At 41.5% G+C, this 13,070-nt stretch overlaps 1 protein-coding gene across 1 annotated transcript in view; it reads right to left on the reverse strand.

The window, feature by feature from the left end:
* otud3 (OTU deubiquitinase 3) overlaps window positions 1-11,283 on the reverse strand; it is a 28,079-nt gene extending 16,796 nt beyond the window's left edge. The window contains exons 1-4 of the mRNA XM_061889609.1: window positions 11,129-11,283; window positions 3,198-3,429; window positions 1,232-1,380; window positions 1,044-1,156 (exon numbers count right to left, since the gene is read on the reverse strand). Of these exons, the coding sequence (XP_061745593.1) occupies window positions 1,044-1,156; window positions 1,232-1,380; window positions 3,198-3,403 (468 nt within the window). The 5' untranslated portion in view covers window positions 3,404-3,429; window positions 11,129-11,283. The remainder of the gene's footprint in view (window positions 1-1,043; window positions 1,157-1,231; window positions 1,381-3,197; window positions 3,430-11,128) is intronic.
* Window positions 11,284-13,070: the final 1,787 nt, after the last annotated feature.

Here is a 13,070-nt window from a genome sequence, read left to right on the forward strand (position 1 = left end):
CTCATTTTGTGGTGTGTGTGTGTGTGTGCGTGCCTGTGTTACGGACAGCAAAGCTCCGTCCGACATTTTGTTAAATGAAGAGTTTCCTGAAGCAGTCTCTGATAGTTGATATAATAATGTAAGTGCATCATAAAGCCTACATGACCTCCATGATGTTCAGGGATGAATAGTTTCTCCTATTGCCATTGTACTATTTTTTCAGCTATACTTCCATTAATCCTTAGTAATGTAGCAGCCTAGTTTTGAATGGCAGGGTCCCTGCTATCACATGTTGATAAAAATATAACATTTACATAACAATAATCAACTACAGGCTTCCCAAATGCGGTCATAAATTAAGCATGATGAGTTTAGCATATGTCAGCATTAGGGGATAATGAAATATTTAGTATCTAAGGTAACTAGGACTATTTTGTTTTTACTTTTGTGAAAAAAATATCGAGATACATATCGTATATCGCCATTCAACAAATAGAGCGGAGAACACAACCAGAAATTTTAGGCTTCTTCATGCGACACAGCCGGCCTACTTTACCACAGTCTGTAGTCTATTGCCCCCCAGGCTATGTTGTGTTAGTGACGAGGTGGAGACGTGATGGCGACAGGTCGAGTTACACCGATCCTTACACCCACCCACGTCCTCCCCCGGTCTGTCCGCCGGAGAGACATCACCTTAACTAACACATTTTCTGGGGGAAACACTGTACGTACATACATACATACATACAGTACATAAGAGTATGTGAAAGTTTGACTACTACTTTGTCTACGTCCGTGAAGACCTCCTTAAAGTTTTGTAATCAATCAGAAATATCAAGCATATAAAATGCACCAAACATGGATAAATGTGGACAGTGTTTTACATTTTTCACATCATACTTTGTAATGGGTGTAATTGCTTTTAGGGTGAATGAAAGTTTTTTTTTTTTTTTTTTTTTTTTAAATGGATGCAATCTCTCTGCAGGCATGATTCCTTATTAACGTCTCACGGGCCACAGTTTGGACACCCCTGTTTTAGAGGAACAGGTTAAAAAGAGTCTCACCTCCCAAAGTGGTGTGTTAAGCTGATGGATGACCACCTTCACCTGCTGGCTGCGGCCAAACGCCACGATGGCATCATTGCCTGCAAAGGTTCCAGGCTGCGCTAGATTGGACACTTTGGGGACACACGAAGAGAAGTTTGACGACATATTCTCATTCAAATGCTAATGAGGGCCTGGTTTCTCCTCACAGTGCTGCGTGAAGGGAATGTCGTCCTCCACGAAGGGCTCAAAGTCCTGTCGGTGGGACATCATGTACTGGACTGTCTCCTGACGGAGCTGGAGGTGAGATCTGGAGTGTCCCTCAAGTTGGTCTCCAAGAGCTCTGAACAGGCAGTTCCTGCAGGTGAAAATGTTTTCAAGTTGGACAATCTACCTCAGTGTACCTCAGAACCTTCTCACTATTGCTGCTTTTACATGCAAGTATTGTAAAGGTGGCTCTGGATGGGTGGGACATGTGCAGCGCAATTTAACAATCAATGACTGCAAATGTCAAAAATAATGTCAAATGTATGTTTATGCTTGAAATGATTTGGAACATCTCAACCGAGACATTGTGATACATCATATACATTTTTTAGTTTATTTCTACAACATGTTGGAAGGAGTAGGAAGCAAAACTTATTTAATCCTTCTTCTTTTCCAAGTTCTAGCAGTTGCGACACCCAGCGGTCACCAGGCCCCCACAGTTGCCAATTAATGGAGGCCCTAGGTCTGGGGTGTCCAAAGTGTGGCCCGGGGACCATTTGCGGCCCACAGCTAATGTTTTACTGGCCCGTGGCATCCATCCATCCATTTTCCTACCACTTATTCCTTTTTGGGGTCGCGGGGGGCGCTGGCGCCTATCTCTGCTACAATCGGGCGGTAGGCGGGGTACACCCTGGACAAGTCGCCACCTCATCGCAGGGCCAACAGAGATAGACAGACAACATTCACACTCACATTCACACACTAGGGCCAATTTAGTGTTGCCAATCAACCTATCCCCAGGTGCATGTCTTTAGAAGTGGGAGGAAGCCGGAGTAGCCGGAGGAAACCCACGCATTCACGGGGAGAACATGCAAACTCCACACAGAAAGATCCCGAGCCTGGATTTGAACCCAGGACTGCAGGACCTTCGTATTGTGAGGCAGACGCACTAACCCCTCTTCCACCGGCATATCATTGTAAAAATATTTAAACTTTTTTTTTTAAAAACATTAAAAAGTGGATAAAAAAAGAGCAAATAGTTGAAATGCAACGAAAAAAAGGTGCATTGTTAACTCTAATACTTTTTTTTTTTAAATAATTTCTCAAAAAAATAAATACATCAAAATTAATGTTGCTATGAATAATTGAGTGATTTAAGGACAAAATACAACAAACACAAATACAACAAACAAAAAAACATGAAAAATATGAATATTATCTAAAAAATACATACTAATACTAATTACTATACTGATTGTTATTATAAATATAGTAAACTAATTACACTACATATTATCTGAAGATAATAGAGATTTATGTATTGAATGTAAAAAAGAAAAAAAGCTTTACCTTTCTATGAGTGGGGTACTTTTGGATCCCCAAGAATTTTTGTGGAATTAAAAAACACCTGTCTTTGCTTAAAAAAAAATAACAATAATACATTCAAATCAACTTGGCTATGAAATGTTGATCTATTTAGACCAGTCTCCCATCGAAAATGTGGGTTCATTATTAAGCGTAAAATACGACAGCAGAGACCCTGGCCCGTTAAACGACTGAAGCTCTACATAAAACAAGAATGGGAAAGAATTCCCCTTTCAAAGCTTCAACAATTAGTCTCCTCAGTTCCCAAACGTTTATTGAGTGTTGTTAAAAGAAAAGGTGATGTAACACAGTGATGAACATGTCCTTTCCCAACTACTTTGGCACGTGTTGCAGCCATGAAATGCTAAGTTAATTGTTATTTGCAAAAAAAATAAAGTTTATTTGTTTGAACATCAAATATCTTGTATTTGTAGTGCATTCAATTGAATATGGGTTGAAAAGGATTTGCAAATCATTGTATTCCGTTTATATTTACATCAAACACAATTTCCCAACTCATATGGAAACGAGGTTTGTATATATATATTATATATCATTCAGTGAAAATATTCTCATTAATTGAGGGCCTTTTCAGTCACCTACCCATCACCAGGGACTTCTCTCAGTTTCAGGCCCAGCGTCTGCAGCTGATTGGAGAAGTTAACAAATTCGGCCCCATCGTCGGCATCCTGGGGCCGGTTCTTGCGGTCCTTTGCCATGGCTCTTCGTTCCGCCCGTTCATCCCGCTTTCGCTCTAGTTGATTCTTCTTGTTTCCCCGCGTGGGCTTAGCCGTGTGTTTCCTTGACATGTTCAGATGCAGTCTTTTCTGCTGTCCTGCAAAACCAGGTAGTAACGGAAGTTAAAGCACGGGAACTGCTTCTAAAAAAGTGTTGCCTATAATCCACGATCTTAATGAGAGATAAACAGTGGGTACGGAAAGTATTGTGATATTTCAGTTTTTATTTTGTAATAAATTTGCAAAAATTTCTACAAGTGCAAGATTGTCAGAGACATTAATGCACTTTTGTGCATGATTTTACTAAGATGAACCATCAAAACATTAAAGTGCACTTTTTGTATACAGCGCCACTACAATAGTTTAAAACAAATTAAGTACACTTTTGTGCAAGATGTCACACAAGATATTTCAATAACTGTCAAATAAAAATGAGCTGCATAATAGGAAATCAAATAGTTTAATATCTTTAATATCCATATGAATACCCCATTGGACCCACCGTGCGTGGCGCTCCAGACTATAATTGATAGCTGTGGTCTTACACAAATAATAAATGAACCGACGCATCGCAGCGGTAATACGATAGACCTAGTGCTTGTCAGAGGTATCACCGTTTCCAAAGTTATGATACTCCCGTATACTAAAGTAATGTCCGATCATTACCTTATAAAATTCGAAGTTCAGACTCATGTTCGGCAAGCTAATAATAATAATAACTGCTATAGCAGCCGCAACATTAATGCTGCCACAACGACGACTCTGGCTGACCTACTGCCCTCGGTAATGGCACCGTTTCCAAAGTATGTGGGCTCTATTGATAACCTCACTAACAACTTTAACAACGCCCTGCGCGAAACCATTGATAGTATAGCACCGCTAAAGTTAAAAAAGGCTCCAAAAAGGCGTACGCCATGGTTTACTGAAGAAACTAGAGCTCAGAAATTATTATGTAGAAAGCTGGGACGCAAATGGCGCACGACTAAACTTGAGGTGCACCATCAAGCATGGAGTGATAGTTTAATAACTTATAAACGCATGCTTACCTTAGCTAAAACTAATTACTACTCAAATCTCATCCGCATTAATAAAAACAATCCAAAATTTTTGTTTAGTACAGTAGCATCGCTAACCCAACAATTGACTCCTTCCAGTAGCTCCACCCATTCGGCAGAGGACTTTATGAAGTTCTTTAATAAGAAAATTGAACTTATTAGAAAGGAGATTAAAGACAATGCGTCCCAGCTACAACTGGGTTATAGTAACACAGATACGACTGTATATACGGCGGATACTGCAATTATCCAAAATAGTTTCTCTCGTTTTGATGAAATAACATTAGAAGAATTGTTACAACGTGTAAATGGAATAAAACAAACAACATGTTTACTTGACCCACTTCCTGGGAAACTTATCAAGGAGCTTTTTGTATTATTAGGTCCATCAGTGCTAAATATTATAAACTTATCACTTTCCTCGGGCACTGTTCCCCTAGCATTCAAAAAAGTGGTTATTCATCCTCTCCTTAAAAGACCTAACCTCGATCCTGACCTCATGGTAAACTACCGACCGGTGTCTCACCTTCCCTTTATTTCGAAAATCCTCGAAAAAATTGTTGCAGAGCAGCTAAATGAACACTTAGCGTTTAACAATCTATGTGAAACCTTTCAATCCGGTTTCAGGGCAAATCACTCCACGGAGACAGCCCTCGCAAAATTGACTAATGATCTATTGCTAACGATGGATTCTGATGCGTCATCTATGTTGCTGCTCCTCGATCTTAGTGCTGCTTTCGATACCGTCGATCATAATATTTTATTAGAGCGTATCAAAACACGAATTGGTATGTCAGACTCAGCCCTGTCTTGGTTTAACTCTTATCTTACTGACAGGGTGCAGTGCATCTCCCGTAACAGTATGACCTCGGACTATGTTAAGGTAACGTGTGGAGTTCCCCAGGGTTCGGTCCTTGGCCCTGTACTCTTCAGCATCTATATGCTGCTGCTGGGTGATGTCATACGCAAATACGGTATTAGCTTTCACTGCTATGCTGATGACACCCAACTCTACATGCCCCTAAAGATGACCAACACGCCGGACTGTAGTCAGTTGGAAGCGTGTCTTAATGAAATTAAACAATGGATGTCCGCTAATTTTTTGCAACTTAACGCCAAAAAAACGGAAATGCTGATTATCGGTCCTGCTAGACACCGACCTCTATTTGACAATACAACTTTAACATTTGACAACCAAATAATAAAACAAGGTGACTCGGTAAAAAATCTGGGTATTATCTTCGGCCCAACTCTCTCCTTTGAGTCACACAGCAAAAGCGTTACAAAAACAGCCTTCTTTCATCTCCGTAATATCGCTAAAATTCGCTCCATTTTGTCCACTTAAGACGCCGAGATCATTATCCATGCGTTTGTTACGTCTCGTCTCGATTACTCCATCCATCCATGCATTTTCTACCGCTTATTCCCTTTCGGGGTCGCGGGGGGTGCTGGCGCCTATCTCAGCTACAATCGGGTGGAAGGCGGGGTACACCCTGGACAAGTCGCCACCTCATCACAGGGCCAACACAGATAGACAGACAACATTCACACTCACATTCACACACTAGGGCCAATTTAGTGTCGCCAATCAACCTATCCCCAGGTGCATGTCTTTGGAAGTGGGAGGAAGCTGGAGTACCCGGAGGGAACCCACGCATTCACGGGGAGAACATGCAAACTCCACACAGAAAGATCCCGAGCCTGGATTTGAACCCAGGACTGCAGGACCTTCGTATTGTGAGGCAGACGCACTAACCCCTCTGCCACCGTGAAGCCCGTCTCGATTACTGTAACGTATTATTTCCGGGTCTCCCCATGTCTAGCATTAAACGATTACAGTTGGTACAAAATGCGGCTGCTAGACTTTTGACAAGAACAAGAAAGTTTGATCATATTACGCCTGTACTGGCTCACCTGCACTGGCTTCCTGTGCACTTAAGATGTGACTTTAAGGTTTTACTAATTACGTATAAAATACTACACGGTCTAGCTCCAGCCTATCTTGCCGATTGTATTGTACCATATGTCCCGGCAAGAAATCTGCGTTCAAAAGACTCCGGCTTATTAGTGATTCCTAGAGCCCAAAAAAAGTCTGCGGGCTATAGAGCGTTTTCCATTCGGGCTCCAGTACTCTAGAATGCCCTCCCGGTAACAGTTCGAGATGCTACCACAGTAGAAGCATTTAAGTCTCAGCTTAAAACTCATCTGTATACTCTAGCCTTTAAATAGACCTCCTTTTTAGACCAGTTGATCTGCCGCTTCTTTTCTTTTTTCTCCTATGTCCCCCCCCTCCCTTGTGGAGGGGGTCCGGTCCGATGACCATGGATGAAGTACTGGCTGTCCAGAGTCGAGACCCAGGAGGGACCGCTGGTCGGGACCCAGGATGGACCGCTCGCCTGTGTATCAGTTGGGGACATCTCTACGCTGCTGATCCGCCTCCGCTTGAGATGGTTTCCTGTGGACGGGACTCTCGCTGCTGTCTTGGATCCGCTTGAACTGAACTCTCGCGGCTGTGTTGGAGCCACTATGGATTGAACTTTCACAGTATCATGTTAGACCCGCTCGACATCCATTGCTTTCGGTCCCCTAGAGGGGCGGGGGTTTCTCATAGTCAGCATTGTCACTGGCGTCCCACTGGATGTGAATTCTGCCTGCCCACTGGGTGTGAGTTTTCCTTGCCCTTTTGTGGGTTCTTCCGAGGATGTTGTAGTCGTAATGATTTGTGCAGTCCTTTGAGACATTTGTGATCTGGGGCTATATAAATAAACATTGATTGATTGATTGATTGATAGTGTATGTCCTTCACTATGTGGTAGGTTCCTGCAGACATTATCTCCTTCTATTATAACTATTGTTATCATGCCTGGGCATTTGTTGGTGTGGCACCAAACGGAGATGTTGACATTCGGAGTTTTAAGCACTCTTCATTCTCTAGCAGGTGACTTTTCAAATGATGCTAAATTAGTACAGCTGCTACTTTTTGTACGCTTTTGCCACATACTTGACAAATTACGGTTGTATGTTCAACATATTCCCGCTTGAAGCCAAATTACCGCCAGACAATGGACCCTGTGCTGTTTTTGGTAATCAATTCTTCCTTAATTTGTTACCAGATTTGCACCTTCTTTGTCTCGTATTACCACTCGCATCACTCCGTTAGCATCACAGCTAATGTTACCATGTCGCTACCTCTCTGATCCGCAAGGGCGTATGACGTATGTAAGAAGTTGTGCTTGTTTTATGACTCTGTGAGAAGGAGAAACAAAAAAGAAGTGGAAGAGCCTGCAGTGTAATACCCGTAGCTAAAAGCAACTGCGTGAGATCGTATACTCGAATATCAGGATATAGTTATTTTCTATATTGCACAGAGACAAACCCGCGATATATCGCCCAGCCCTACTATACATATATATAAATAATATATATATACGTGTATATATATATATATATATATATATATATATATATATATATATATATATACTGTACATATATGTATATATGTATATGTAGTGGGGCAAAAAAGTATTTAGTCAGCCACCGATTGTGCAAGTTCTCCCACTTAAAATGATGACAGAGGTCTGTAATTTTCAACATAGGTACACTTAAACTGTGAGAGACAGAATGTGAAAAAAATCCAGGAATTCACATTGTAGGAATTTTAAAGAATTTATTTGGTCACTTCAAACAAGGAAGATCTCTAGCTCTCACAGACTTGTAACTTCTTTAAGAAGCTCTTCTGTCCTCCACTCCTTACCTGTATTAATGGAACCTGTTTGAACTCGTTATCTGTATAAAAGACACCTGCCACAGCCTCAAACAGTCAGACTCCAAACTCCACTTTGGCTAAGACAAAAGAGCTGTCAAAGGACACCAAGAAAAGAATTATAGACCTGCACCAGACTGGGAAGAGTGGATCTACAATAGGCAAGCAGCTTGGTGTGAACAAAATCAACTGTGAGAGCAATTATCAGAAAATGGAAGACATACAAGACCACTGATAATTTCCCTCGATCTGGGGCTCCACGCAAGATCTCATCCCGTGGGGTCAAAATGATCATGAGAACGGTGATAAAAAATCCCAGGACCACACAGGAGGACCTGGTGAATGACCTGCAGAGAGCTGGGACCAAAGTAATAAAGGTTACCATCAGTAACGCACTACGCCGACAGGGAATCAAATCCTGCAGTCCTGGACATGTCCCCTGCTTAAGCCAGTGCATGTCCAGGCCCGTCTGAAGTTTGCCAGAGAGCACATGGATGATACAGCAGAGGAATGGAAGAATGTCATGTGGTCAGATGAAACCAAAATAGAACTTTTTGGTATAAACACCATAGAACACCATACCTACTGTGAAGCATGGGGGTGGAAACATCATGCTTTGGGGCTGTTTTTCTGCTAAGGGGACAGGACGACTGATCCGTCTTAAGGAAAGGAATTGGGCCATGTATCGTGAGATTTTGAGCCAAAACCTCCTTCCATCAGTGAGAGCTTTGAAGATGAAACGTGATTGGGTCTTCCAGCATGACAATGATCCAAACACACCTCCCAGGCAACGAAGGAGTGGCTCCGTAAGAACCATTTGAAAGTCCTGGAGTGGCCTACCAAGTCTCCAGACCTCAACCCCATAGAAAATATGTGGAGGGAGTTGAAAGTCAGTGTTGATCGGCGACAGCCCCAAAACATCACTGCTCTCGAGAAGATCTGCATAGAGGAATGGGCCAAAATACCAGCTACTGTGTGTGTGCAAACCTGGTAAATACCTATAGTAATTGCTTGACCTCTGTTATTGCCAACAAAGGTTATAATACAAAGTATTGAGTTGAATTTTGGCTATTGACCAAATACTTATTTTCCACCATAATTTACAAATAAATTCTTTAAAATTCCTACATTGTGAATTCCTGGATTTTTTTTTTTCACATTCTGTCCCTCACAGTTGAAGTGTACCTATGATGAAAATCACAGACCTCTGTCATCATTTTAAGTGGGAGAACTTGCACAATCGGTGGCTGACTAAATACTTTTTTGCCCCACTGTATGTACCTTTTCAGCATTAATGGTGCCTTCACAGATGTGTAAGTTACCCATCGTAGATGCTGGCTTTTGAACTTTGCGTCGATAACAGCCTGGATGGCTCGCTTCCCCTTTTGTCTGGATGACACAATGTCGAATATTTCTTTTTTGCCCCACTGCACACACACACACACACACACGCACACGCACACGCACACACGCACACACAGCTACACTGGCTTCCTGTGCACTTAAGATGTGACTTTCAGGTTTTTTACTACTTACGTATAAAATACTACACGGTCTAGTTCCATCCTATTTTGCTAATTGTATTGTACAATATGTCCCGGCAAGAAATCTGCGTTCAAATAATTCCGGCTTATTAATGATTCGCAAAGCCCCAAAAAAGTCTGCGGGCTATAGAGCATTTTGTATTGGGGCTCCAGTATTCTGGGATGCCCTCCTGGTAACAGAGATGCTACCTAAGTAGAATAATTCACGTCCTATCTTAAAAGTCATTTGTATACTCTAGCCTTTATAGACCCCCCTTTTAGACCAGTTGATTTGCAGTTTCTTTTCTGCTCTGCCCCACTCTCCTTTGTGGAGTGGGGGCACAGGTTCGGCAGTTACGGATAAAGTTCTGGCTGTCCAGGGTCAGGACCCAGGGTGGACCACTCATCTGTGCATCAGTTGGGTACGTCTCTGCGCTGCTGACCCGTCTCTGCTCGGAATGATCTCCTGCTGGCTCCACAGTGGACTGGATTCTCACACTATTATGTTAGATCCACTATGGACTGGAATCTCACAATATTATGTTATATCCACTATGGACTGGACTCTCACATTATTATGTTAGATCCACTATGGACTGGACTCTCACACTATTATGTTAGATCCACTATTGACTATACTCTCAAAATATTATGCTAGAGCCACTCGACGTCCATTGCACCGGTAGCCCAGGGGAGTGACATCAGCGGTCCCCTCCGAGGTTCCTCATTGCCATCCCATTGGGTTGAGTTGTTTCTTGCCCTGATGTGGGATCTGAGCCGAGGATGCCGTTGTGGCTTGTGTAGCTCTTTGAGACACTCGTGATTTAGGGCTATATAAGTAAACGTTGATTGATTGATTACTTATGGAGTAAGGTTAGTAAATACTATGTAACGAAAAGGGGTAGGATTAAATACACTCTGCTTCTTCCTACTCCTTTTCAGTTGTTGCAATGAAAAATTGGAAATAGGAGATATATTATATTTTCAAATAAACTTCAACCAACCAACACTGAAACGTTATGGAAGGGGAGGGGGGGGACTCTCCAAGTTATATGTAAAGGTTTGCCTTCATTAGTGCCCTGCGATGAGGTGGCGACTTGTCCAGGGTGTACCCTGCCTTCCGCCCAATTGTAGCTGAGATAGGCGCCAGCGCCCCCTGCGACCCCGAAAGGGAATAAGCGGTAGGAAATGGATGGATGGATGCCTTCATTAGTTTCGGTAGTCATGTTTTATTTAACTCACTGAAAAACTTTTGAAGTAGCTGAAATGTGTATTTACGTGTCAGCAAAAGTAAAAAAAAGAGCAGCAACGTGTCCATTAAAATCAAGTTCAATAGCTATGCTAGCTGCTAGCTTCGGCTGTCTAGTGGTTACGTAACAAATCATAACTAAGTAAGCTAAATTTCAGAGGGCGAACCGCTGGCAATCAGACTCTGAGTCGATGAATCACTTACTTTTCACGGTGTTCAGTTGTCAATGAGTCTCCTTAAATGGTGCTTTCAATGAGAACGGGGGCGATTATGTCGCTTATGTCCGCAATGGAGTGTTTACAATTTCACTGCCGGCTACGTCACAGTTTCAGGAAGTAGGGCTTCTTAGATGGACCAAAACACACTCGCGGGAGCAACGTTGTTACCAAATGCTAGAAAAACGCACTTTTATATACTGTTCATATATTCGTATGTTAATTTATTTTTAAAAATAAGATGTTTTTTTATTAATTTACTTGAGTCTTATAGTCTTTTGGGTGTACGCCATTTCTCAAATCGCATACATGTGCCTTTAAGAATTTTTTTTGTCAAGAATTAGTCTCAAAATCCTTTGTTTAGGCCAGAAGTAAATGTCATCAGTTTCTGATTTATTAAATTTCATAACAGTGCAAAATATTGCTCATTTGTAGTGGTCTTTCTGGAACTATTTGGAAAAAAAGATAAAAAAATAAAAAAAACTTGTTGAAAAATAAACAAGTGATTCAATTATAAATAAAGATTTCTACACATAGAAGTAATCATCAACTTAAAGTGCACCCTTTGGGGATTGTAATAGAGATCTATCTGGATTCATGAACTTAATTCTAAAAAAATTTTCACAAATGGAAGATGTCCACAAAAAATCTCGCTGTCAACACTGAATATTGCATTGTTGTATTTTTTTCACAGTTTATGAACTTAAATTCATATTTTGTTGAAGTATTATTCAATACATATATTTATAAAGGATTTTTGAATTGCTGCTATTTTTAGAATATTTTAAAAATATTTCACGTACCCCTTGGCATACCTTCAAGTACCCCCAGGGGTACGCGTACCCCCATTTGAGAACCATTGGTTTAGACCAATGTTTTTCAACCACTGTGCCGAGGCACACTAGTGTACAGTGAGATACAGTCTGGTGTGCCGTGTGTGATTATGTAATTTCACCTAATTGGGTTACAAAATATTTTTTGCAAACCAGGAATTATAATCCGCAAATGGGAATAAGCGGTAGAAAATGGATGGATAGAAATGTGTTGTTGTTGAGTGTCTGCTGTCTAGAGCTCGGCAGAGTAACCGTGTAATACTCTTCCATATTAGTAGGTGGCAGCAGGTAGCTAATTGTTTTGTAGATGTCTGGAACACGTGTCATGATCACAATATGCAGACAACAGCGGGAGGCAGAGTGCAGGTAAAAAGGTATCTAATGTTTAAACCAAAAATTAACAAAAGGCAAGTGCTGTTAAGAAAACACATTGAAGCCTGGGAATGGCTATGCAAAACGAAGCTAAAACTGAACTGACTGCAAAGTTAACAAAAACAGAATGCTGGACGACAGCAAAGACTTACACTGTGTGGAGCAGACGGCGTCTTCAAAGTACATCCGTACATGAACTGGCAATCAACAACAAAATAGGAGTGCAAGACAAGAATTTAAACACTACACACAGGAAAACACCAAAACATTCCAAATAAGTGACGGCGTGATGACAGGTCGTGACAGTACACCTTCTTAGAGACAACAGCTATATTGATGCATGCTTGGTTATGGTTTGAATTCATATCCAACAATTGTGAAAACTACTTTTTATTGTCAGTATCGACTGCTGAGTGTCACGACGTGGTTTGCGCAGCTTACTGTGGGGTTCGTTCTCCCAGAATGCAGACGGACCATTCCGGACAAAGCGTGCAGGTAAGAACATGATTTAATCCTCAAAAATCAAAGTAGTACAACAAAATGAAACGCAAGGAGAAGGATCGCCCTTGGAGCTAAAGCAAATACTCAGCACAGGAAACATAGAACTATGGACATGGAACACTCAGGAAACTGTGGCACGAACTAAACAAGACTTACGTAGTAGGTTGCGTGAAGCAAACAATGACGCCAGGATGACTGACTGGCAAAGGCAAGTTTAAATAATGC

Source organism: Nerophis ophidion, linkage group LG27 (assembly GCF_033978795.1).
Source record: "Nerophis ophidion isolate RoL-2023_Sa linkage group LG27, RoL_Noph_v1.0, whole genome shotgun sequence".
In the NCBI taxonomy this organism is placed as follows: domain Eukaryota; kingdom Metazoa; phylum Chordata; class Actinopteri; order Syngnathiformes; family Syngnathidae; genus Nerophis; species Nerophis ophidion.